The sequence below is a fragment of the Podarcis muralis genome, chromosome 16, assembly GCF_964188315.1.
Source record: "Podarcis muralis chromosome 16, rPodMur119.hap1.1, whole genome shotgun sequence".
NCBI classification, from domain to species: domain Eukaryota; kingdom Metazoa; phylum Chordata; class Lepidosauria; order Squamata; family Lacertidae; genus Podarcis; species Podarcis muralis.
This window is the reverse complement of record NC_135670.1, coordinates 11,916,385-11,943,337: the sequence shown is the minus strand read 5'-3', so window position 1 is coordinate 11,943,337 and position 26,953 is coordinate 11,916,385. Positions and strand designations below refer to the sequence as shown.

Sequence of the window (26,953 nt, the reverse complement as noted above, 5' to 3'; positions counted from 1 at the left end):
CCCCGTCTTGAGGGCTACATTTCCCCCATTCATTTGAACAAAATTACTTTTTTCAAGCATTCTTACGCATAAAAACATAGCAAAGTAAGTACCATGGAACAGGTGAATCCGTTTATTTCACAACATTTATATACTATTTGATTGTAACAAAACCTCAGAGTGGTTTGCAGAAAGAATAAATATAATTATCGGTAAAAGACAAGTATTTGAAACATTCGAAGACATATTAAAATCAACAAGCTAAAACCAGATTGAAACACGTGACAAAATATTTCTTTTTGGTAAATGTTGGATCTGTAAAGACATTCTCACACACACAAACCTCAACCCCAACTCTGGCTTTCCATTGGAAAGTATGGGTTTCTTTGGAAACGGTGTGATATATAAAATGGATCCTGGAGGCCTGTCTGCCTGCCTGCCTCCAGGATCCACTGGGCCCCAGCCCCTTGCCTGCTCTGGCTTTGCCTTGTGGATACTACTGCTGCCTGTTGTGGATAAGTGGAAGATTTATCTTCCCACTCCCCCAAACATGATGAGAGGAAGGAAACCTTTAAAGTGGTTGTGGAGTGAGGGCAACACTGGCTGGCGCACCTGAGCATAATTGGACTCTGCATGTGTGAGCTGATACATGGGGGTTCACTCCAGCTTCATGCAGGGTTCAGGCATGCCTGCCTAGGCAACTCAATGGGGCACCTGAACTGAGCAGGATTGAACTCCCCCCACACCAGCTGATACATGGGGCGCTTTCAGACCTACTTTCTGCAGCTGCACCTCTACCTGCCCAACACCTGACACTGCACGACTTCAGGAGTGTGGCGGGTGGGTGTGGCTTTGGGAAAATAGCCTTGTGTGCCAGTAGGGGAGGTCTCCTCGTTTTAAATCTTTGGTGAAACAGCCTGTGCTTCCAATGAAAGCAAAAACTGCCAGGAACAGTCCTCGGCCCGCAGGTCACTGGCTGCTTTTTCCTCTTCCCGCTTGGACTTAAGTAGAGAGAGTGGAGCACCAAACCCCTGTTCACTGCTTTTCGAAAACACCCCTCACTCAACACACACCGTAATGGCATCCAGGAGGCACAGTTTGCCAATGGTGGCTGGTAGGGCGGAAGGCAGGGAGCCCACCACTAGGTGGAGCCAGAGCCAATGACAAGCAGAACCAACTACAGTATGCTAGTTTTGTCCTCGTTCTCCCTGCTGAGTTCCACAAGGGGCAACACTGAGACTAAGGAGGAAGCTGGCAAACAGGGCCACCCTGAAGACTTGTAAAAAGTTAGGAAGGAGTTCACTCGAATGAAGCAACCTTCACTGCAATCCACACCTGAATCAAACAGGGAAAGCCACTGTAAAGTGATGTGTTGTTGTTGTTTAGTTGTGTCCGACTCTTCGTGACCTCATGGACCAGAGCACGCCAGGCACTCCTGTCTTCCACTGCCTCCCGCAGTTTGGTCAAACTCATGCTGGTAGCTTCGAGAACACTGTCCAACCATCTCGTCCTCTGTCGCCCCCTTCTCCTTGTGCCCTCCATCTTTCCCAACATCAGGGTCTTTTCCAGGGAGACTTCTCTTCTCATGAGGTGGCCAAAGTACTGGAGCCTCAGCTTCAGGATCTGTCCTTTCAGTGAGCACTCAGGGCTGATTTCCTTCAGAATGGATCGGTTTGATCTTCTTGCAGTCCATGGGACTCTCAAGAGTCTCCTCCAGCACCATAATATAAAAGCATCAATGTCTGGGCCGCTTAAACTCTGCTTCTGATTGAAGGCCTCTGTAGGGCTTGAAACTCCACCCCTAATGTGCAGGAGGCGGGGCTTAGGAGCTCATGAATGAAGCCTGTTGAAGCAGGAGGCGGAGTTTAGTAGCCCTAATTCTTTACACAAGAGACAGTTGAGGGCCTCTTTTTTATTTTTTTGAGTGGAGATTTAATGCCCCTCTGCTGAGTCCCCTCTCTCTCTGTGTGTTTTTTTAAAAGAACATTTGATGCCCGCCTTGATCTTCCTCATTTTTGCACGCTCCTAGAAGGGAGGAGAAAATGGCATGAGATTGCATGAGAATGTTAAGCAGGGCAAGCTGGAAAAATCAGGAGGATTAAATTTTTAGAATGCCGGGGAAGGCGGAGGTCTGGCCCAGCGGGAAAATTAAAATCGCCCGACTCTGTGCTCTTAATTCCCCCACCCTGAGACCAGTTTAAACTCCTTTCCCCAGAGTAGGTGGTGATTAGAGTTTAGTGGAAGCCCTGAGATTTGGCTGCTGCTTTTTGGAACTAGGGGGTCTTTGCCATGCCCTCCAGCCTTGGGCGTAGGCTGACCTGCTCCTGCTCAGCCGGCTGCAAAGGAAAGTATCCTGGCAGCTCCTCTGCATGACGCCGCTGTAAGCCCTGGCTGGCTTTTTAATCCCACCAATCTGTCCTTGGGAGGCCAGAGAGAGAGACCTGGTTGGGGGCAGAAACGGAAGCCTTTCATGAGCTGGGCCCAGACAGGAGCAACTCTAGAGAGTACCATGAGCTGGCCAGGTGAGGAATGGAAGGTGGGGCTGCCGTCCCGGGCCTTGCGGGCCATCGCCGAGGTGGAGCAGCGGCTGGAGCGCCTGCAGAAGGAGCGGCAGCAGAAACAGGTGCAGCTGGACACCCTGGAGGCGATGATGCACAAACAGAGGCAGAAGGTAATTGCAGGGGCCGTGGGGCAGGAGTCTCCCATCCTCTGGGCACCTCCGCCATGCAAGGGGTTTCTGCGGTTCCGGTTTGGGGCTCCATTTGTTATAATAACAAGAATGCAGACCCTCCAAGTGTCCCTATTCTCCAGGGACAATCCCGGATTTACAGAAGCCGTCCCAGGTCATCAATTTGATTTTAATTAATTTTTATAATGAAATATTTTAGAATGTGTGATTATTCAACTATTTAGTTATTTGATTGTTGTTAGCCGCCCTGAGCCCAGCTTCGGCTGGGGAGGGCGGGATATAAATAAAAATTATTATTATTATTATTATTATTATTATTATTATTATTATTATTTGATCCCAGAATGTCCCGCTTTCCCTTAGGATGTCCCAATTCTCATTGGAGAAATGTTGGATGGTGTGCAGTTATGCGACCCCCGAGCCAAGGAGATAAGTAACTATACAACCTTTAAAAGACATCTGAAGGCTGAAGTATAGGGAAGTTTTTTAACGTTCAATGTTTTATTATGTTTTTATATATGTTGGAAGCTGCCCCCCAGAGGGGCTGAGGCAACCCATTCAGATGAGTGAGGTAAAATTATTATTATTATTATGGAACAGGACATCCCAATTTTCACTAGAAAATTTTGGAGGGTATTTATACTCTCCAAATTTATTACTTGTACCCCACCTGTCTGACTGGATTGCCCCAGCCACCCTGGGTGGCTTCCAACAGAGTATAAAAGAACACAACAAAACATCAAACATTAAAAACTTCCGAATACAGTGGTACCTTGGTTTAACAATAGCTTAGTTTATGAACAACTTGGATTAAGAATGCTGCAAACTCAGAAGTAGGTGTCTTGGTTTGTGAACTTTGCCTTGGCAGCAGAACATGTTCCGCTTCCTGTTGAGTGTGTTCCATCTGTAAATTGAGTCCCCCGCTGGTATGGGAAAGCACGCCTTGGATTAAGAACGCTTTGGTTTAAGAACAGATTAAGTTCGTAAACCAAGGTACCACTGTACAGGGCTGCCTTCAAATGTCTTCAGAAAGTCGTGTAGTTGTTTATTTCCTTGACACCTGGTGGGAGGGTCTTCCACAGGGGAGGTGCCACTACTGAGAAGGCCCTCTGCCTGGTTCCCTGTAACTTCCCTTCTTGCAGTGAGGGAACCTCCAGAAGGCCCTTAGAGCTGAACAATAGGGGTGGAGATGCTCCTTCAGGTATACAGGACCGAGGCCGTTTTGGGCTTGAAAGGTCAGCACCAGCACTTTGCATTAATCCAGAGGTGGGGAACCTTAGACCTGCGGGTCAAATGTGGCCCTCAGGCATCTTCCTCTGGCTTTCAGGAATCAGGCTGTATGATATACTCAGCTCCACCTCCTCATTGGTCCTCCTTTTTTTTTCTCCTGGCTGGCATGTGACCTTGAAGTCTGACAATGCCTCTCGCTTGTGTGGCTGGAAGATAGAGGAACGTGTATGTGTGTAAGGTGTGTAAGGGTTTTTGTGGCCCTCGCTCTGAAAAAATAAAATAAAAATTCCCCATCCCTGAAAACTTTCAAATGTACGCAGTTTATTTGTTCGAGCACCTGGGTCATGGAACTTATACAGTGCTTTTTGGGTGTGCTTCAGAGCTATCCTTTACAACAACTCTGTAAGGTAGAACATCATTATTCCCCTCCCCGTTCACTGCAGACACGCTGCATGGAGTTCCTAGCCCAGGGTGGCCATGTGCAGTGGCGTAGCGTGGGGGGTGCAGGGGGGGCCGGCCGCACCGGGCGCAACATCGGGGGGGGGCGCTCGCCGCCTCCGGAGTCGCTGAAGAGCCTCGGGCGCAGGCTGTAGCAGAGCCCCATGTCTCGCAGAACCGACGAGCTGGCAGCGGCTCTCAGCGGCTCTCAGGCAGTCCCTCCTCACAGCCCCACCGCCGCCGCTGCTGCTGCAGCTGATGGGCCATGTTGCATTTTCCTCGCCTCTCTGCCCTCCTCCTCCTCCGGGCCAGCGGCGGCATTTGGGCGGCAGCGCCAGCGGCAACTCGCCTCAGATCACCTGACACGGACCCGCCGCCACCGCCGTGGCTACCTTACCGTAAATACCCCAGCCCAGGCAGCAGCAAGAAGAAGCTGGCAGCGGCGGCAGGTTAGGGGTTAGAGGGCGCAAATTACTTGCCTTGCCCCGGGTGCTGACAACCCATGCTACGCCGCTGGCCATGTGTCCTACTTTAAAGAGGATGGTCCTCTGTTCCGTTTAAAGATGAAGAGCCCTAAGAACAAAGAGCTCTTGCGAGGTTACCTATCAATAGCCAGCAACTGAACAAGCCACCTTCAAGACTGCTGGGGTGCTGAGGCTAAGAAATAATTTGCTTCTAATCTCCTGTGAGCTATGAGTGAGCTGATATTTGAACCAAATGCGAAACTTATACCATTAACCCAGCCTTTGCCAACTTGGTGCCTTCCAGAAGTTGTTGGACTACAGCTCCCATCAGCCCCAGCCAGAACTGATGGGAGCTGTACTCCAACAACCTGTGGAGGGCACCAGTTGCTGACGGCTGCATTAACCAATATGCCGTCTTGGCTCTTATTCTGCATAGCGCTTATGTATTGCTGTTCCCATACGTTCAATTTATGGTGCATGTAGAGTCCTCATACGGATCCTGCAAGGTAGGCCAGTGTGGTTATTGCCCCAGAGCTCAGGGGTAGAGGATTAAGCCCAGGCCAATTCGCAGGTCCATGGCTAACTGGAGATTTGCAGTCAGCAAAAAAAGGAGGGTATGACTCTTTTAAGTTTTTGAAATTTATCAAAAAGCAAGCTTCTAGCTCTCGTGATACTGGAGAAAAACTCAGGAATATGTCTATAATCTGTGTGCTTGGCAAATAAAAAACCAGATTGCAAGCTGGGAAAAAGAACTGGAAGTGCAATAAACCAGGTGAAACAATGCAGTATTTTTATATGGGTCATGAAACTTGATTTTTTTAGTGCGGAGTGTTCAGAATGTACCCAGCGGAATCACATTTTGGAGCAAGGAATATCACTACAGTATATAGGCAGGATGTGCAGCAGAAGTGGGGAACTTTTTTTGGTCCGAGGTCCACATTCCCTTCCGGCCAACCTTCTGAGGGCCGCATGCTAATTGTGGGTGGGGCCCTAGACAAAAGTGGGTGGAGCAAGGAATGCAAATATTACATACAACCCTACGCACCTTTCTGTGCTCCCTCCAGAGAAGTAAGAGGCATGATCAGAGTTCAAAGGGACATTCCAGGCAGGCAAAAATGAGCTGTCTGTGCAAAGGATGGGTATGTGGCCCAGAAAGATTCCTGAGGGCCAGATAGAGAGCCCTGGAGGGCCACATCCCTGATGTATAACCAACATTGGTTTGCATCCAACAGAGTTTTCACTGAACTGAAATTGGGTGACGCATTTTCATTCATTTCGACAGGTCTCCTCTGAGCAGGGCTGGATTGGAGCTGTGATTCCTCCATTGGCGGGGGCTGGACTAGATGTCCCTTGGGTCCCTTCTATGATTCCGTGGACACAAACCACACTGCGTTCTTTTGGTTTTGTTTTAATGCGGCTCATCTCTCGCTGTTCTTTGCAGCACGAAGAGGAACGGGCCTCGTGGGCCCTTCTCTCTCAGGAGAACCGGAGTCTGGCCGAGGCCTGTGAGCAAGTGGAGCGTGGCCGTCAGCGGTTGGCGCAGGAGCTGCAAGCCAAAGAAGCCCAGCTGAGCTGCCTGGAGGCTCAGCTCGCTCAGGCGACCCGACGCCAAACGGAACTGGAAGAAGAGCTGCGTAGGTACAGTAGCTGGGATTCGTTTGGTCGGTGGGGTTGGCGTCACAAGGACAGAGACGAAAGCAGCAGTCTGTGCCCCACAGGTTTGCAGGCTTGTCAGGTGGAAGCAGAATTCAGTAGTCAGGTGCAGGGATCCTAGGAACAACTTTTAAAATAGCAAAACAAGTTTCTAGACCTGAAGGCTATAAAGGAAGGGGGCGCAATGCTTGATGAAATCGCAGAAGTCAGAGGGAAGGAGCTATGCTGGATTTCCATTGCTCAAAGGACAGGGCTTCAGTGTCCTAGACGGGCGTTTGGTCTGCCTTGTGCTTACAGGAGCAGAAGAAATTATAGCACACTCAGCAGATATATGCAGATTAGTTTGATTTCCATAAATCTGTGCAGGTAGAAATATCTCTGAGCTTCCTTTGCTAATAAAATCTGGCATTTGGAGCATGCAAAATGCTCTGTCTACATTCGCTCAGTAAGTCTTACAACAACCCTGTAAGGTAGGACAATGTTAACCTCTTGAATTATGGATCAGGGTGGGTGGGGTAAAAATAGAAAACATGTAGTCCAGCATCCTGTTCTCAACAGTGGCCAACTAGACACCTCCAGGAAGTCCGCAAGCAGGACCTGAGCACAACAGCAACCTTCCACACTTGTGATTCCCGGCAACTGAGAATCGGAGGTATACGTCTCCCAACAGTGGCATAGCCATTATGGCTAGTACCCAGTGATAGCAATGGGTTTGTCTAATCCTCTTTTAAAACCCTCCAAGCTGGTGACTACCACAAAACCTCCATTTATTTATTCATTCATTCATTCATTCATTCATTCATTCATTCATACCCCACCCATCTGATTCAGTTGCCCTAGCCACTCCAGGTGACTTCTTTGTCAAGGACAACACATAAAGCCTGATGGAGAGTTTATACCCTCCAAAATTTCTCCGATGAAAATAGTGACGTCCTATTCCATCATCAATCATCATCATCATCATCATCATCATCATCATCATACTATTTATACCCTGCCCATCTGATTGGATTGCCCCCGCCACTCTGAGTGGCTTTCGACATATATAAAAACACATTTAAACATGAAAAAACTTCCCTATCCAGGGCTACTTTCAGATGGCTCATGGGTCGGATAACTCCATAACCTCCAACATTTCTCTGTGAAAATAGGGATGTCCTAAGGAAAAGCAGGACATTCCAGGATTAAATCAGAAACCAGGATGGCTTTTGTAAATCTGCGACTGTCCCTGAAAATAGGGATACAGTACTTGGAGGGTCTGAGTTTTTGAAGGGATGCTTTGCTACCTGGAGCCAAATTCCAACATATTTTGGGGTCATATAATGCCCCTAAACAAAATACGTTAGGTCAACAGATTCAAACTTCTTAAATTCTATTTTCCTGGATCAGTTCTTCATTTGGAACACCCATGAAACATTTTTTTTAAAAAAGCTGGTCCATTCCATTGGCTGGAGTAAAAAGTCCCCCAGGTACAGGATCTCGCTGCAGACTGGTACACGCAGGTACACTGCCTATGACTGTGGAAGATCTCCTTTCTCCTGTTTCCTTCCCTCTGCCTCCCTCCAGGTGCCAAATCGAACTGGACAAGCTGCAGTCGCAGTCCCACTTGGCCCTCCTGCCCCCCCGCTGGGGTTCCTCCACGCCGTGGGCCGAAGGTAAGAAGCCGGAAGATGAGGAAAGGGCACAGGGTCCTCTTAGGCCAAGCCAGCGAGCAAGAGGCGCCTCTTCCTACGTCCGGGGATTAGAGGCTTTGCCAGATGGAGGTGGAATTAGCGGCTGAAGAGTCACGGGAAAGAGTCAAGGCAGAGTCTGTGACTTCGTGGCAGGGGGGTGAGGGAAAAGGAGGGGTTGTCAGTTGAGGGATTTAGATTTATTTAGGGCATTTGTACCCCCACTCTTCATCCAAAAAGGCTCCCACAAGGGCCGTCCCTGCCCACAGGCTTACAATCTGAAAACAAGAGAAAACACGACACACAAGGGAAAAGGGACACGGAGGGAAGAGGAAAATCAAAACTCTGGTGGCTTGGAAATGGGGCGGTAGCCCACAGCAGAGTGGTTTTGCTCGTGTCTATATACCGTATTTTTTGCTCTATAAGACTCACTTTTTCCCTCCTAAAAAGTAAGGGGAAATGTGTGTGTGTCTTATGGAGCAAATGCAGGCTGCACAGCTATCCCAGAAGCCATCCCTCTTGTTGTTCTGGCTTCTGGGATTCAGAATATTTCTTTTCTTCTTTTCCTCCTCCAAAAACTAGGTGCGTAGGTGCGTCTTATGGTCTGGTGCATCTTATAGAGCGAAAAATACGGTAGCCTACTACCACAGGTAGGCTTTATTCAATCTGCAGGCCCAAATTGGTTCCCCCGGCAACCAGTTCTCCCTCTGTTCTCTAGGTGGCATTGAGGCCAAAGCAGAGCTTAGCAGGACCCTTGCAGCTGGAGCAAGTGTGAGTATTGCTTTAATGTGGCTTTGGAACAGCTGGTGCCCTCCAGGCTTCAGGACTCCAGCGCCCATTAGCCAGCGCTGGTTGAATCCGATGGGACTTGTAGTCACCTGAAAGGCATCAGATTGGCAGAGTCTGCTTTTAAAGCTGGTCTTGAACCATGAGACTTTTTCTTACTCCTTTCCCACTTTCCAGCAGATTCAGGACAGCAGCCCTGCTGTCGGAGGCCCCTGCGGGAAGGAGAGCCCCACCGCCTCCTGGCAGCAAGAAGCGGCTTGTCCCAGTGCCCCACCCGGGAGCCCCATCCCCACAGAGAATGGCGAAGGGGCCCAGGTGATGGCATCAGAACTGGCATCCATGGGAGAGAGGCTCGAGAAAGAAAATCAAGGTATCGGAACGTGGTCTGTAGGTTTTTTAAAACCATGCGGCCCTCAGAATTCCGCCCGGCCCTCAGAACTCTCCCCAGACCACAATTTTCCCTGGCCTTGCTGGGAATGTGTGAGGCTTACCAAGCAAACGCAGCATTTGCTTCATTGCTCCACCCACTTTAGACTCTGGCCCCGCCCACCACGCGGCCCTCAGAAGGGAATGTGGCCCTCGGGGTGGAAATGGTTCCCCACCGCTGCCTGAGCGGCTTTTCCTTTCCCCTCCTCTGCCATTCAGAGTTGAGACTCGCTCTTGGCAAAGCAGAAACCCGGATGCAAGAAAAGGAAAGGGAACTGTGGAATTTGCAGGGGCAGCTGGAGCTGATCCGAGCTGAGCTGGCTCAGTGGAAGAAGCAGCGAGGCGGACAGACGGAGGTGAGTAGGCATGAGACTCTAAATTTCAGGTTCACGGGTTCGAGCCCCACGTTGGGCAAAAGCTTTCTGCGCTGCAGGGGGTTGGACTAGATGACCATCAGGGTGCCTTCCAACTTAAGGATGACTTAAAGCTGAGCACACAGCTCTAGTGCCAGCCTTTGTCTATATGCCATGGTGGCTTGCTTGACCAAACCTCTGGTGTTGAGGCTGGTGTTGAGGGGTCTATGCTACTGTCGCCCGGTTGACCAAACCTCTGGGTCTTGCAAAACCAAGCTAGCAGCAAACTCATATATTTTGGTGAGACCCTGGTAGGGCCATATTGTGGAACAAACTGGAAGGCCAAATTTGCCACATCCACACAGAGGGCAGCAGTGGGAGAAAGGGCAGGAGGTGGGTGATTGCAGCCTATAAGTATCTAGGTAAAGGTAAAGGGACCCCTGACCATTAGGTCCAGTCGTGACCGACTCTGCGGTTGCGGCGCTCATCTCGCTTTATTGGCCGAGGGAGCCGGCGTACAGCTTCCGGGTCATGTGGCCAGCATGACTAAGCTGCTTCTGGTGAGCCAGAGCAGCACACGGAAACGCCGTTTACCTTCCCGCCAGAGTGGTACCTATTTATCTACTTGCACTTTGACGTGCTTTCAAACTGCTAGGTTGGCAGGAGCAGGGACCAAGCAATGGGAGCTCACCCCGTCACGGGGATTCAAACCGCCGACCTTCTGATTGGCAAGTCCTAGGCTCTGTGGTTTAACCCACAGCGCCACCCGCATCCTCATAAGTATCTAATCCCAACCAAATTTATGCACACATCTGCGTGGCTCCTTTTAAGAAATACTATTATTAGGCAGAGCTTTTTGTGGGAGGGGTACATAAAGACATTAAAGCTGCATGGTTCCAAAAGCGACAAGGCATCCTCTTGTCCTCTCCGAGGGGCGCTGTTAATTTCGCTTTTTAACTGTGCGGGGGGCATGTGCCTCACCGCAATGGCCTCATTGTCTCCACAAGCAACCCTGTGAGGAGGGCTATTAATATTCCAAATAGAGGAAGAGTGATTGCAATTCTTGCTCTAGCAGCAGCATCCAAGAGCTGTAATGGTTGAGTGGGGATCTGGGCTGATTTGAATCCAGGCCTTGCCCTCCCTACTTTGACTCTTCAATTCCTGGTGCCCCTACCTGCCTGTCCTGTGACAGTTAGGAGTTCAGGCTTTGTGATGGCCTGGGACTCGGGCTCGGACTCGGAACCAGAGGAGTCTCAGTCCGCACCGGATCCTTTGCCTCAGGCGGCATCTGGACCAAGTCTGGGGTCTGGTTCTGAAGAGCCCCAGTCTGCACAGGTTCCCCTGCAACAAGCACCAGCTGGGCCGAGTCAGGGGCCTGAGCCTGCCCTGGCTCCAAATGTGGGGATTACCGCGTTGCCTTCAGCTGGGCCATCACTTACAGCTGCTCCACTACCAGTTGGATCAAGAGAGGCTGAGGCGGCCTCTGGGTCTAGTAACCCACTGACGTCTTCCGAGCTGCAGAGACTAAGGTCTGAGAGAAGGAGAGACCTGAGTACTCGCAGGAGGAGTGCTTGACTTCGGCAAGACAGGGAGGTGAGTCGCCGGGGGATCAGGACCGGCCGTTACCCCGACAAAGATAAAAGGCTGTTGGACCCTGCCCCAGGTTGCGGGAGCAACATTGCTATATGCTAGATCCTGCCTGAGACCCTGTGCCTGACCTAGCCTGGTTTCCTGCCTTGGCCCTGTCGGACTGACTCCTTGCGGACTCCTTGGATTCGGGACAGGACCTGGACTGCGTTGCTTGGGTTAACCCCTGGGCCCAGCACAGGCTTCCAGCTTGGTGGAGGGGCTTTGAGCTCCACCACCTGCTTTTCAGAAAGAGGCTTGCCTGCAAAGTGTTAGCTCCCCGCCCCCATCGCTGCAGATAGGGTGCATCTATTGCCCCTCGCTGGGGTAGCACGGGAGAACTGTAATTATGAACTTGCAAAAGGAAAGGATGGAAATGATCCCCAAACCACCCCACTCTCTTTTAAATGAGGCTTCCCCTGCCTTGTAAAAAGATAAACAAACCCACATCATGAAGTTCTGGCCCATCAGGGCAAATGGGGAACGGCCCCACCGACCTCGGCCTGCCCTCAAGCAGCCCCCACCTGCCTGCCTTCTTTCTTACAGCCCGTCCAGGTGGTGGCCCTGCCTGCCAGCTTCCTCTTCTTTGGTCTCAGCATTGCCCCTTGTAGAACTCAGCAGGAAGGTAGCTTTAGTTGGCTCTGCCTGCCATTGGCTCTGGCGCCACCTACTGGTGGGCTCCCTGCCTTCTGCCCTACCGGTTCTAATGGGCACCAGCTACTGTTGGTGAGAGAGAGAAAGGGGATCCACAACCACCCCCTAAATCCTGGCCTCAGCTCTGCGCAAAACCATGACGAAGCAACTTTGCTGGTTGGTATCCCCCCCCTTCCTCATGCACCGCCTGACATGTTTTACGAGGCCCCGTGTCCTCGTCGGTTGGCCGGGCGCAATTATTAGCACCATTAATTATCGCCTGTGTTTCTTCGCAGGAAACGCTACTGAAGGTAGCAGCCAATGTTTCCCATCACCCCCCCCCCCTCCCAGCCGGCCCCCAATCTGCAGGTGGAGAGTTTTACAAGGCTGCGGCTCATCAGCCGAGTGCCTTTTTACAAGCTTCTTCTCGGGAACAGGTCAAGGGAGTCTTGGCAGCGCTGGAGGTTGCAGGGGGCGGGGCGGGGGACAAATACAGGCACTTTTATGCAAGATGCTGACTGCAGAGCGGTCCAATCCAGCCTCTCCGTTGGCTGCAACACCAGGGGAACCAGCAGGGCTTCACAATTCCTGCCTCTTTGGCTGACTAGGAAGTGTGGGACCTCCAGGCCTCCCTATGCGGTCCTCAGGGCTTTCCCCGGCCCAGGCCCCCTCCCAGAGAACATCCCTCACCAGCCTTGCTCCTCGCTCTCCTCAAAATGGTCCTGTGCCCTTTTATTGTGATAATTCTTCATCTGCCTAGCAACAGGGTGGATAGATAGATAGATGTGTAGATTTGGGGCCTAGGCACCTCTGCCTTTCCCCTCATGGCTGTAGCGTAGCCCATAATGCAATAACACATAGGGTGCTCTTCCCTCTTAATAACGTAAGAGTCTGGCTGCTGGATCAGGCCAGTGGCCCATTTATTCAGCATCCTTCTCTTCTAGTGGCCACTGGGCTATTGCTCAGGTGAGGACGTTTCAAGTGGCAGCGCAACGGTTGACATTTATTGCCTCCCTCTAATGGATTAGAGTTCCTTTCTTTTTCTTCTGTTCCAGAGCAGCTCCCTGGAAAACAGAGGGAGGCGGCCGTCGGTGGATGTGGGAGACCTGCGCCAAAGCAGGCACCAGCAAAAGGTGGGCTAATCTTCCTAACATATTGTTGCACGCCCCCCCCCCCAATCTCTGAATGTTTCAGGAGTTCCAGGCACTTATCAAGGATTCATGTTTGTTTTTGGAAATGAGGCACAGCGGAGACCGTGGTGTCCTTATGATAGATGGTTTATTTCCATATATATACAATCCGAGCCTACAGGGGAGGGTTTTACAGCATTTACACTCCAATAGGGTCTTGCTTCTCTCATAGCTGCAGCCTTGGATTCAAACAGAAATCAGTCACGGCTCTCAAACTCACTCCGGCTTGCTGCTTTACTTCCAGGTCACATCACTGCAACTAAACTCTAACTCTGGCTTCATCCTTCTTCTAACTAACCATGAGTTTGCTGTCTTGCGCAGAGCCACTTTTCTTTGTTTTCCTTAATGGCCCATCTCCCAGGCTATCGCCTCAACAGTAGGCGTGCCATATTTCAAAAAGTAAAGACCAGGACACCCTGAAAGTTGTTGAGCCCTTTTACAAAAAAACAACAACAAACCCACGATTTTTTGATTGACTTGTCTAAGATCTAGCACCACATTTTGGAAATTCCCCCTGGATGTCAATTCCGCCTTTGAAAATCCAGAAGTATGGCAGCCCTACTCAACACAGGCAGCTAGCCTGGCTTATGTTTTAATGCTTGCTAGATCCAGGGGTTAGAAAGGTATTGCACAGAGCCTTTTCCCTCCTCCCCTAAATTCATAACAATATAATATAATACAATACAGTACATAATGTAAACCATACGCATGTGCTATGGGCTGCTTTCAAACAGGGAGCTCAGGCAGAACTGCAGTACAAAGAATCCATTGGTGCAAAAATAGCACTGGGACTCAGCCGCCATAGATGATGATGCCATCACTGAAATGTCACTAAGTTAATGGAGACTTGTAGCAGGATACTGCTCTGCCTCTACAGCTGGAGCCAGCAGGGCTTCTGAATACCAGTTGCTGGAAACCACAAGAAGGGAGAGTTCTCTTGTGCTCTAATTCTGCTTGCTGGTTTCCTATAGGCATCTGACGAGCGACTGTGCGACCAGGATGCTGTTCTAGATGGGCTCCTGGATAAGTTATGACTCGGCGGTTTCACACTCTTGTCTCTCTTTTTAAGTTCCTGCCAGTGGCTGTCTAAGGTCCTCTGGCAGAGAGAATTCCCTTTAAGACCTCTTTAAACTGCAATTGAAGCAGGAACCTTCTGCATGCAGAGCAGGTGTTCTGCCACTGAACTGCCGCTTCTCCGTGTTTTTGAATTTTTAAAAAATGTGCTGGCAACTCCCCATTTACATGCATTCAAGGCACAGGCAACTGCGCATGGGCACATCGCTGCGAACCTGGAAGTGGCACAGAAAGGGGCAAGGGTGGCCCTAAAAGAGTGCGGAAATGGCAGAAATGGTGCGAAAACAGCGCTTAGCAATCCCAGGAGACTTTGCAAGTGCAGTCCCAGAAGCCTTTGCACCGACCATTGAGGCCTGTGGAGAGTTGGAGTTAGGTAAAGAGAATGGGCTTAATGTCAGACCTGCAGACACTCGTGCTTCCTTATAGAGAGTCATGAATAGCTGAAGCCTTAAAGGTAAAGGTACCCCTGCCCGTACGGGCCAGTCGTGTCCGACTCTGGGGTTGTGCGCCCATCTCACTTAAGAGGCCGGGGGCCAGCGCTGTCCGGAGACACTTCCGGGTCACGTGGCCAGCGTGACAAGCTGCATCTGGCGAGCCAGCGCAGCACACGGAATGCCGTTTACCTTCCCACTATACAGTGGTCCCTATTTATCTACTTGCACTCAGGGGTGCTTTCGAACTGCTAGGTTGGCAGGCGCTGGGACCGAACGACGGGAGCACACCCTGCCGCGGGGATTCGAACCGCCGACCTGACGATCGGCAAGTCCTAGGCACTGAGGTTTTACCCACAGCGCCACCCGCGTCCCAGCTGAAGCCTTAGCAATGTATTAAATGGTTCAGTGATTTGACAGTGTCTGCACTCAATATTTTCCTTACAAGTGTCTGATGTAAGCATGGAACAACACTCTGCAGGTTTTATTGGAATGTCATTTTACCATAAAATTAATAAAGTACTCTTTGAGTTGTTTTAACTCAGCTCTCCTGCCACGATATTTGCAACGAAGGAAAAGGCCACGACCAGAAAAAAATGGGTGGACCAGAATAATAGTCTCCAAGAAAACAACAACCCAGACTCCTTTCTTTTGCCAACTTTCTCTTTTGCAGTGGGGGTATCGAGGCAGCCGTTGGATAGACATGGGTGGGGAAACTGGCATTCTGCCTTGTGCTTCTAACCTCTCTGCTCTTAACGCCCACTTTCAAAACAGGGCCTGCTTGGGACAGAAAAGGTGCCCTCTAGTGGCAGCCGTCGTAGCATAAGCTCCTCCCGCTTGGAGCAGCCAGTTGAGAAACGGGGAGCTCACACCAAATTGAAAGGTGAGACTCTGCACATGTTTTTGTGTGTGTTTGTGTTAGATGGCAGCGATACAAAGAGCAGTCTGCTTTTGTTGTTCTTTTTGCAAGAATCGTGAGCCTTCAGTCCTTGTTATATTTATCCCTGGTCATGGTTCTATAGAAATGTGCATATTGTAATTATATTTTGTATGTTATGTATAGTATTTCATATATTGCATACCTTTATAGTATATATATGGAATAATTATATTTTGTATGATATGTAGCTTTCATGTAGGTGTATGGGTTTTATCCAGTGTCCTACTCAGAGTAGACCGTTGAAATTAATAGATATGGCTATTCATTTAAATAAAGTTTACTACAAGCAGAACTTATTTGGATTCCACCCTATTTTGCTTACACTATTATGGCATTTTTCAGTTGTAGGGTAATCCCTTGCTACCAAGGGAAAACGTTTGCAGGTTAATAAAGCAAGAAGGTTTTTATTTTTCTTTAAAACTCTGTTAACTGTGCTTTTCTTTTGTGTTCATTCCTGGTTATAGTTATACTCCAGTTTTTTCTCCTAAGAGTTCAAGAGTTCGTGGTTCTTCTCACTCCCCATTTCATATTCACAACAACTCTGTGAGTTAGGCTAGACTGAGAGACTGTGACAGCCCCCCCCCCCCCCGATGACCAAGTGAGCTTTCATTACTGGGTGGGGGGATTTGAACCCTGGCCTCCCAGGTCCTAGTCCAACACCCTAACCACTGCACCACACTCCTGCTCCAGATTTTATGTACTAGTTCTAAAGGAGCGGTAGCCCTTTAAACTAGGGCTGTAACCTCAATCCTAAATTTGGATGATTTAAGGCTACTGAGTTAATGGATGACAAACCGGTGAACTGGTTCCCCCACTAACTGTGTTTGAATTCCTCCTGAGTGGGGAGGAACAGAAATATTTTTATCTTTTGATGGCTAGTGTCAGAGGTGAGTACCGTGTCTGTGTGGCTATTTATAAGTGTAATACCTAGTAATAAAAAATATGTGATTGAAATGTGCATTCATATTCAGAAGTTTGCATTTGAACTTCCAGGAACTCTAATTAAATCAATTTTTTCTGTTGTCCAGGTGTAAAGAATTGGAGAATGGAGGATTTTTTAAATTGTATGTTTCTTTAAAAGAAATATATGGGGCTGGATTCAATGAATGTGTCCCACTAGTGAAAGCTTGCACAAGAGCTTTCACTAGTGCAGTGGGGCTCTCCCCCATTGGCTCCCTCCTCTGCCCCCCATGTCCCCAAATCTTTGGGGGGTTGGGAGACACCCCCCCGAATGGTGTATGGGGGGAGGAGAGGGCAGATCCTTCCACCAGGCAAGCCGAAATGCTTTTGCTGACAGAGTGATCTCCTTAGCAAATTCCTCCCCAACCTATAATATATATTTTTTAATACAAGGGAGCATTGCAAACAAGATTTATACACAGAATGGTAGAACGTAATATTTTTGCCTCCAGATCCTGACTCCTGATTTAGGCACACCTGAATCAGATTCTGCTACACATGATCGTTACCTCAGAGTAGACCCACTGAAATTTCGCTTGCTGCTTTTTCTCTCCACACACCCACCAGCACTATCAACTTGCCGTGTGCAGTTCAATTTTTGTTTTAACTGGGGCTTCTTTCAAAGCACATTTGAAGCACGCAGCTCCCCCCCCCCAACCCTGGGAACTGTAGTTTGTTATGGGTGCTGGGAACCACAGCTCCGTACAGGGACAAACTATGAGTCCCATGATGCTTTGGAAGTGTGCACTTAAAATCTAAGACCTGAATGACCTCCACAGTGCGAAATTGTGATTTTATCTCTTTTAACTACAACATATCACTGTTCTCAGGCTTTCTCTTCTCTGCCATCTCTTTCCTCAGGCCTTCCCTCACCGAGCTCCCGGGCCCAGAGTACGGAGCGGGGCCGGGAGGAACTACAGGCCCTCAGAACCGAGGTTTTGACGTTGCGGCGGCGCCTGGATGCCTCGGAGAGCCAACGCAAAACCCTCCTTGAGGCTTGCTGGCAGCAAGAGAAAAGCCGGGCCTGGGCCCAGGAGAGGCAGTTGGGTTCAATGGTGGGAGCGGCGGCCTGGCAAAAGACAAAGGGCTCCCCAGAGATCCATGGGGTTTGCCAGGCCCCCAGGAGCAAAGGACAGGCCTCGGTGATGGCGGCCGGCAGGGAAGTCTCTGTGGCAGAAGAAGTTGAAGAAGATGGAGGGGCGGTTGAACCCGAGGCTGTGGCAGAGCCGGGGAAGGAGCTGGCCTCGGACGTAGAGGCGTCTGAAACAGGAGAAGATGCGCCAGCCACACGGCAGGCCCACAGGGAAACTGAGGCAGAGGGCCAAGGAGGCAGGACCCTTGACCCGGAGGGGAACGTGGAAGGTTTGCAGGAGGACCTCCTGGACTTGGCCTCTGGCAAGGCCCAGGCCGAAGCCCAAGCCATCTTGGCCCAGGAAAAGCTCCAGGTCCTGCAGGCCACGCTGGGGAGGCAGACGGAGCGGTTGGCGCGAGCCATGGAGACCCAGAGCCGCCACGTGGAGGAGCTGCTGGCAGACGCCGAGGAGAAGGAGCAGCTGATGAGGAGCCTCCGCCAGGAGCTGGAGGACACCAAGAAAGCCTTGGAAATGGCCGACGCCGAGGGCCAGAGGCTGCGGGCTCTGCTGGGGCAGAGGGAGGCGGAGGGGCACCATGCAGAAAGCCCCTCAAACACCTTGGAGGTGCGCGGAGGCAGCGAGACCTCAGAGGTCCCTCTGGTGTCGGCCCAGCTGCAGGGAGACATGTTGAGCATTGCGGATGTTGGTCTAGCGGGACGTCTGCCCGAAGAGAAGCCGGTGCAGCCGGGAGTCCAGGAACAAGTAAGTTTACTCTCCTCGAGGCGTGCTAGGAATCTTTTATGGATTTTAATTGTCGAAAGCATCTTTGTCCCACTCTTCCGCCAAAACAAAAGGCCCCTGGACCAGCTTACAAAGGTCATTGATGCTATCGGTCCCTGCCTGCGGTTTGCAATATAAAAGACACTGCACAAAAGGAAAAGGAATTCGGAGGGAGAAGGGAAAAAAGCCAGATCCGAGGCTTACACTATTTAAAGAAAGAGAGAGTGATGACATTTGGAATATATAAAGGTAAAGGTACCCCTGCCCGTAAGGGCCAGTCTTGCCAGACTCTAGGGTTGTGCGCTCATCTCATTCTATAGGCCTGGAGCCAGCGCTGTCCGCAGACACTTCCGGGTCACGTGGACAGCGTGACAAGCTGCATCTGGCGAGCCAGCGCAGCACACGGAATGCCGTTTACCTTCCCGCTGGTAAGCGGTCCCTATTTATCTACTTGCACCCGAAGGTGCTTTCGAACTGCTAGGTTGGCAGGCGCTGGGACCGAGCAACGGGAGCGCACCCCGCCGCGGGGATTCGAACCGCCGACCTTTTGATTGGCAAGTCCTAGGCGTTGAGGCTTTAACCCACAGCGCCACCCGCGTCCCATTTGGAATATATATATATATATATATATATATATATATATATATATATGCTTTCGTAGATTTTCACGGGTACAGGAATGCAGGTTTTGGTGTCCTCGGGTATCTTCCCGTGTAAAAGTTGGGGTGTCTAGGCGACGTTTCGACGAGGTCTCACTCGTCATCTTCAGGCTGGTGCTTTCGGCTTCTTGTTACTGGAACAGAGCAGGATCTCAGTGTTTGAGTTCCTATAAATACTGTTGAGGAGGTGTGGCCTCCAATGTTCTGGGCAGAGAGGAAGTTCCCAGGCTAGTGTGCCTTTTCTTCTTTTGTTCCTTAATTGCTTGAGGGATATAAAAATATATATATTTGGGGGGGAGGGGGTGCCAAGCACAAAATTCCTATTGCCGGGTGTCTGGACTGATCTCTTGTAAGCAGCCTTTTGAGATTAGGGCTCAGGCTATCCAACTTGTTGCACTGCTTTCCCCTGGGAAAAATCGCTCTTAGGCTCTCAATCAGAGCAAGCTGCAATTCTGGTTTTCTCTGGATTGATGTTTGCTCCAATTTAGCACGAAAGCTTGGGTTTTCCCTGGGAAAGGATCGGGGCGAGAGGAAAACAGCTCTGACCCACGTCTAGAAAGTGCAAATCAAGCAGGGGGCAAGCGGAAGTGTGGGCGATCTCTTAGCGGTGTCTGTTTTCATGGGTGACTCTCTGTCTGCAGCTGGAGGCCTCTCTTGCCCAGCTTCAGCAGGAAAACCTGGTCCTGCGCAAGGAGCTGGCTACCTGGGAGGCCTGGCACCAGAAAAGAGGAGAGGAGGACACCACTGGCCCCTTGGGATTGGCTGGCTCAGGAAACGGCAGAGAAGCAGCCGAGACTGCAGATGGTAAGGGGAGGGTGGGCATAGAATATAGAGGGGAGAGAATCCAAACTGGGGAAGGAAGAGAAGAGGAATATAGTGGTACCTCGGGTTAAGAACTTAATTTGTTCTGGAGGTCCATTCTTAACCTGAAACTGTTCTTAACCTGAGGTACCACTTTAGCTAATGGGGCCTCCCGCCACCGCCACACAATTTCTGTTCTCATCCTGAAGCAAAGTTCTTAACCTGAGGTAATATTTCTGGGTTAGCGGAGTCTGTAACCTGAAGTGTCTGTAACCCGAGGTACCACTGTACCTTGTTTCTTGCACTGGGAAATCATCTGCAGCATACATTTAAAGCACTATGATATCACTTTAAACAGCCATGGCTCCCCCCTCCAAATCCTGTTGTTAAGGGTGCTGAGAGACTATTCCCCTCAGAGCTCCGGTTCTCTGAGTATTTTCCAGGGAACTCTGGGAATCATGGCTCTGTGAGGGGACTAGGGTTCTCAGCTCTCAGCACCCATAACAAACTACATTTCCCAGGATTCCTTGGAGGAACATGGAGCCAAATATTTCCCCCCCTTTTTTTTTTGAAATGGCAATGTTTTTCCTTTTAGCACAGGAAGGTCATGGGGGAAACCGGACATACCTTCTTTTGTCATCGCACTGTCCTTAGGTTGCAAGCACACCTTACATTTAGAGCACACAGCTGCCCCAATAACCCCAGTTTGCGAAGGGTGCTGGGAACTGTAACTGCGAGGGGCAAACTACAACTCCCAGGACGGTTGGGTAGGGTGCTTTAAATATCTGGTGTATATGTACCCTAATGCAAGGTCTCTGTGTCTTGCAGTTCCTGAAGCTTCCCAGAAGAGAGAGCCCTTGTCTCAGGGGAGCCGACGAAATGTCCAGACCCAAACTGAGGGACCAGAGTGTGGCCATCGGCGCAGGGAACGTGTCTCTGTGGCCTTTGATGACACTCAGTATGAACCCTACGGGCTCCCTGAGGTGGTCATGAAAGGTATGTGGGGAATTGGGGAGGGGAAGAGAAAAAGGAAGCACCACAAGGCCATCAATGGTGCCATGAGGTGAGTTTAGAATCTGGACTTAATGGGCTTACGGTGGAAACCCTTTTTTGATGGATATATATATAACTTTAAACAAGGTTAGCAGCAAGGCTGGCTACTCTCGGAGGGGCCCCCTTGTTTATCTGCTCAGTGAAGCTCTGGGCATCTGCCCCAAAGTCCTGTTCTGAGCTGCCACAGCTTGACATTGACCCTTTGAGGAGGGTTGGAGGAAGCTTTTTGTAGCAGACTGGCCCAATTACACCACATTTAAAGCCCTATGATGCCACTTTAAACAGCCATGGCTCCCCGCAAAGAATCATGGGAACTGTAGTTTGCTAAGAGTGCTGAGAGCTTTTTAGGAGGCCTCTCTGTTCCCCTCACAGAGCCAGAATTTTGAGAGTTCCCAGTGAAGAGAGATGGATTGTTACACCACTCTGAGAATGGCAGCTTTGTGAGGGGAGTTAGTGGTCTCCTAATAGCTCTCAGCACCCTTAACCAGCAACGGCTCCCATCATTCTTTGGGGGAGCCTGTAGCTGTTAAAACAGTATAAGTGCTTTAAATCAGAGGCGGATTTAAGGTAGCACAACCGGTTCCACTGCACTGGGAGCCGAGCCTAGCTGGCGCCACAACTATGACGTAATGAATTGAGCAGAATAAAAATGCAGCCAGAAATACGGTTAGAATGTATATAAAATGTTTGTTTAATGGGAAAGTGCATTGAAGAGCATGGGATGGTGCTATTTTAGGGGGGATGCATACGATAGTTTGCATGCAAACCTTTCGGGTGAAAGGAGATTCTTTTCAACTTGAAAACAAAGCAGAAAGGACATCCCCACCACTGTGTCCACTTTAGCAAATCTGGCCTCGTTTCTCCCCTGCAGGTTTTGCTGACATCCCATCTGGTCCCTCTTGCCCATATGTTCTCCGCCGGGGCATTTTGGGAAGTGCCCCCGTTGCCCAGCTGGCCCCGCGAGCAGAACCAGAAGAGGATTCCCCTGAGGCAGAGGAAGGGACAGGCGTCTGAGAACAGCCTAGCAGGTGAGAGATCCTGGTGTCAGGTGCAGTTCTGAGCCGGGTGTGCAAGTCCTGTTTGCATTTTAATGCAATAATAAATTATATGCCTGACATATGGGGATTAGTGGCAGGAGAACACACACACACAATAAAAAGGATTTTGCAACCCCTAGTAGGATAAATATCGACCGTCTGTTACCATCTTCAAATATCTAAAGGGCTGTCACATGGAAGTTGGAGCAAGCTTGCTTTCTGCTGCTCCAGAGGAGAGGACCACAACCAGTTCTCCTTCACAGGAGGTTTCCAAACAGAGTTCAGGTGGCCACCTGTCAGCGTTTCTCTAGCTGTGATTCCCGCACTAAGTGTCCCTTCCAACCCTACACAGTATTATGATTGTCTGAGGACCTTGCTGTCCTGTCTACACCCCCCCCAATTTTTTATTGATTTTCACAATTATCACCGGGGGGGGGGGGAATACAAAACATACAATAAAAAAGGGAAAAAACACAAAAGAGGATTATTACTTCACATCCATAATTTCACTACTTTGATAACTGACTTCCTCGAATCCCCTCTATCTGAAGTTCATTATATCACCTGTATAACAGTTCTCCAACTTCATATTTCTAATAATATTCACTCTTTTCATTAACTAACCTCTTGTCCTGCCTACATTTGAGCATACAGTGGTACCTCGGGTTACATATGCTTCAGGTTACAGACTCTGCTAACCCAGAAATAGTGCTTCAGGTTAAGAACTTTACTTCAGGATGAGAACAGAAATCGCACAGCAGCGGGAGGCCCCATTAGCTAAAGTGGTGCTTCAGCTTAAGAACAGTTTCAGGTTAAAAACATACCTCTGGAATGAATTAAGTACGTAACCAGAGGTACCAGTGTATACCATATTTCAATTTCATGTGGATGCCTATTTGGACGTTTGGAGGGCTTACACATTAACTTACCTGTTTAATTTAAAATGCACATGATGGCTCCTTTGTCTGTAATGTCAGTTGATGATGGGGGTCCCCCCCCCCACTGTTAGACCCATTAAGCATTCTGTTCAAGTGAAAACAGAGTGGGGTGAAAGGGAAAGAAACAATAGCTCAGTGGTTGAGCATGCCAGACATCTCCAGTTTAAAAGGGTCTCAGGTAGCAATGGGTGGAGAAGACAAAACTGCCAATCTGAGCAGACAATCCCAAGTCTTCTCCCTCACTGCATACTGGCAATGCAACTTCCTCCCTCTTTTAGTATGAGACGTGTAACATTTCTCCCCCTTTCCTTCCTACCGCCCCCCCCTCCCCATTGTCTCAGCACAGGTTATCATTCTCTCCGTATTGCACCTGGCCTTTTCCACCTGCGCCAATATTTCTGCACCAGCCACCAAAAGACGTGTGTCTCTGTGGGAAACCCCTGCTGTGGGCTTCCTTGGTTCCTGATCTGAAAAGAGATGGGCTGATGATCTCTGCCACTGTGCACTAGAGTCTCCTTTTTGCTTCCCTGGCTGCCACGCTCCGTCAGTTTCTGAAAAGATGATGTTCCTTACAGGCATTCTAAGCCGAAGGGGGGGAAGTATTTTCAGTCTTTTCATCCTCCCCCCCGCCCCCACCCTCCCTCTCCTGCATCCTTCTGATACCCAGAGGACTTTTTGGAAATGAGGAAGAGTATTTGGGGAGCATCCACTGGAAGAGACTAGCAGAAAAGGCGCAATCATCCCTCCTGGATTTATACCACCCCTCGCCCATCATTGGAGGAGACCATCTTTCCACAATGGCCATTCCTATTTGACAGCCAATCACAGACTCCATAGCTCCGAGTGAGTAACCAGTAGCAAAGAGGATGGAACACATGGCTGCAGTTGGTTTCCTGCCCTCCACATTTATTTATTTTTTTCACCTGGGAGAGCAGGGGCTGTTGCTGCTTTTCCAATCAGCAATAAACAGGACAGTCCAGAGACCCCCACCTTGCCAGGAGAATCGTGCTGTTTAAATGTGGGGTTTTTTATTTTGTTATTGGAGCAATGCGAATGGTGGAAGATGTGGCAAAATCAACACGGAGCAGCACAGTTTGTCAGATAACCGCATGTGATGGGCTGTGTGGATGCTGGCAAGCCAGGAGCGTTTGCCACTTGAGACGGCCAAGATGGTGTTTGCCCCCAAAGCCAAGTGCAAAAAAAGGGTAAGGATTCTGAAGCTACTCAATAGGCAAAAAACAAAGCCACCCCAAGCAGAATCACCATTTGTTGTTGTTTAGTCGTTTAGTCGTGTCCGACTCTTCGTGACCCCATGGACCAGAGCACGCCAGGCACTCCTGTCTTCCACTGCCTCCCGCAGTTTTGTCAGACTCATGCTGGTAGCTTCGAGAACACTGTCCAACCATCTCGTCCTCTGATGTCCCCTTCTCCTTGTGCCCTCCATCTTTCCCAACATCAGGGTCTTTTCCAGGGAGTCTTCTCTTCTCATGAGGTGGCCAAAGTATTGGAGCCTCAGCTTCACGATCTGTCCTTCCAGTGAGCACTCAGGGCTGATTCCCTTAAGAATGGAGAGGTTTGATCTTCTTGCAGTCCATGAGACTCTCAAGAGTCTCCTCCAACACCATGATTCAAAAGCATCAATTTTTTGGCGACCAGCCTTCCTTATGGTCCAGCTCTCACTTCCCTACATCACTACTGGGAAAACCATAGCTTTAACTATACGGACCTTTGTTTGCAAGGTGATGTCTCTGCTTTTTAAGATGCTGTCTAGGTTTGTCATTGCTTTTCTCCCAAGAAGCAGGCGTCTTTTAATTTCGTGACTGCTGTCACCATCTGCAGTGATCACAGAGCCCAAGAAAGTAAAATCTCTCACTGCCTCCATTTCTTCCCCTTCTATTTGCCAGGAGGTGATGGGCCCAGTGGCCATGATCTTCGTTTTTTTGATGTTGAGTTTCAGACTATATTTTGCACTCTGTCACCCTCATTAAAAGGTTCTTTAATTCCTCCTCACTTTCTGCCATCAAGGTTGTGAATCACTATACTGTATAGAATCACTATACTGTACATGAATATTACACACAAACACAGGTTTCAGAAGGGGAGATATTTATATGTTTGTGGGAGGGGTGAGAATCTACAGCTTTTTTATTAATAACAAGATGATAATAATTACTGGATTTCTTACCCACCCTTGTCCATAAGGTCCCAGGATAACAACAAGATTAAAATTACCGTATTTTTCGCTCTATAGGACGCACTTTTTCCCCTCCAAAAATGAAGGGGAAATGTGTGTGAGTCCTATGGGGCGAATGCAGGCTTTCGCTGAAGCCTGGAGAGCGAGGGGGGGTCGGTGCGCACCGACCCCTCTCGCTCTCCAGGCTTCAGGAAGCTATCTGCAAGCCATGGGAGAGCTGCGCAACTTCGCGCAGCTCTCCCACAGCTTGCGGAGAGCTGCCTGCACCCCGAAGCCTGGGGCGCGCTGAGCTCAGCACGCCCCAGGCTTCGGGCTTCGCGCAACTCTCCGCTAGCCGTGGGAGAGCTGCGCGAAGTCGCACAGCTCTCCCACGGCTTGCGGATAGCAGCCTGTTCTGGGAGCTGGGGTCGGGGGAAGCTCGGGCTTCCCCCGCCCCAGCCCCGCACCTGGGGGGGGGGGGATAAATTTTTTTTTCTTTATTTCCCCCCCAAAAAAACTAGGTGCGCCCTATGGGCCGGTGCGCCCTATGGGGCGAAAAATACGGTAGTTAAAATAATTTGCGGTGGCAGGGAAAGGGCGGATCCAAAACATGGGGTTGTATCCAGAGCTAGCCCAACTCAGGAGTAGACTTGCTGAAATGAATGGCCAGGGTAAAGAGGTGTCTTCAGCATATGATGGAAGCTCTACGCTGAAGGTGCTGCCACAGAGAATGCTGGCTGCTCTGTTGCTCTGCCCACCACCGGTATCCCACCGCCCAAGGTTGCCCCAGTAGATAACCTGGCCTTCAAAAGCCTCCCCTGATTCATCAGGCAATGCCAAGAATCAAACCTGGGACCTTCTGCAAGCAAAGCAGGGGCTCTACTGTTGAGTGATGATGGTTCCTCCTGCTGCTCTTCTACCTTCACTGGGGGTGCTGGAGACTTGCAGGCCTTGAGGTCAGAAAGAAGCAAGGGGAGCCCAAGCCAGGGAGCACACAGACCACCAGCAGCCCGCTGACATGAGTGGACTCTGCCAGTCTGTCTTCTTTCCATATTGTGTGTTTCTTTTGGTGTCTAAAGTGTGAACCACCTCGGGTGCCTTGGCAGAAAGGCAGTATCCAATCAGTTAACCAATAATAAAATAAACCACACACCCCACTCTGTCTTAGATTCCACAATATGAAATGGCGGTGGCGGGGAGGGGGGAGAGATTTCAGTCTTCTTGAACCACTCTGACGTTGCATTTAGCAGGGTAGTGGTAATAATAAATTTTTTATTATTTATATGCCACCCATCTGACTGGGTTGCTCCAGCCACTCTGGGCGGCTTCCAGCAAAATGTAAGCAACGCAATAAAACATCAGACATTAAAAACTACCAGATTACAGGGCTGCATTCATATGTCTTCAGGAAAAAAATTGTATAGTTGTTTATCTGTCTGACATCTGATGGGAGGGTGTTCCACAGGGAGGGCGCCACTAACGGGAAGGCCCTCTGCCTGGTTCCCTGTAACTTCACCTGGGAACTGTTGTTTGTGAAAGGTGCTGGAAATTGTAGCTATGTGAGTGGATGATTACATTTCCCAGTGCTCTTGGGGGAAGCAGTGTGTGTTTTAAATGTGTGGTGTAGATGTGACCCCCCTCTTTTTTCTACTTAGTTTTAGGGTAGGAAAGTGTAGTAATAGTAATTAAAATAATATTTAAATAAATATCCTGCCCTTCTTCCCAAAGGAGACCGGGGTGGGGTGGGGCAGGCACATAAATAATTTTTAAAAATCTAAAAATGACTCCACTACAGATGCAGACTCAGAAAGATTCATCACATTTAGTCACCCAAAAGATTAACTGGCTATACCATCATCAAGCACCCTTTGCCTATCTCCACAAAGGATGCTCCTTC

General features: G+C 49.7%; 1 protein-coding gene across 4 annotated transcripts; it reads left to right on the top strand.

The window, feature by feature from the left end:
• Window positions 1-1,355: 1,355 nt before the first annotated feature.
• LOC114586853 (uncharacterized) lies at window positions 1,356-26,211 on the top strand. 4 transcript variants are annotated; one of them, XM_028710689.2, is made up of 13 exons: window positions 1,356-2,650; window positions 6,242-6,438; window positions 8,020-8,108; window positions 8,842-8,894; window positions 9,090-9,279; window positions 9,555-9,691; window positions 13,003-13,080; window positions 15,417-15,525; window positions 17,404-18,377; window positions 19,696-19,858; window positions 20,684-20,851; window positions 21,780-21,936; window positions 23,230-26,211. In XM_028710689.2, the coding sequence occupies exons 1-12, from the start codon at window positions 2,450-2,452 to the stop codon at window positions 21,920-21,922; spliced, it is 2,502 nt and encodes an 833-aa protein (XP_028566522.2). In that variant the 5' UTR covers window positions 1,356-2,449; the 3' UTR covers window positions 21,923-21,936; window positions 23,230-26,211. The 4 variants fall into 4 exon arrangements, with proteins under 4 accessions (XP_028566522.2, XP_028566520.2, XP_028566521.2 ...); XM_028710687.2 differs by having other exon boundaries at window positions 9,087-9,279; XM_028710688.2 differs by having other exon boundaries at window positions 9,087-9,279; window positions 23,225-26,211.
• Window positions 26,212-26,953: the final 742 nt, after the last annotated feature.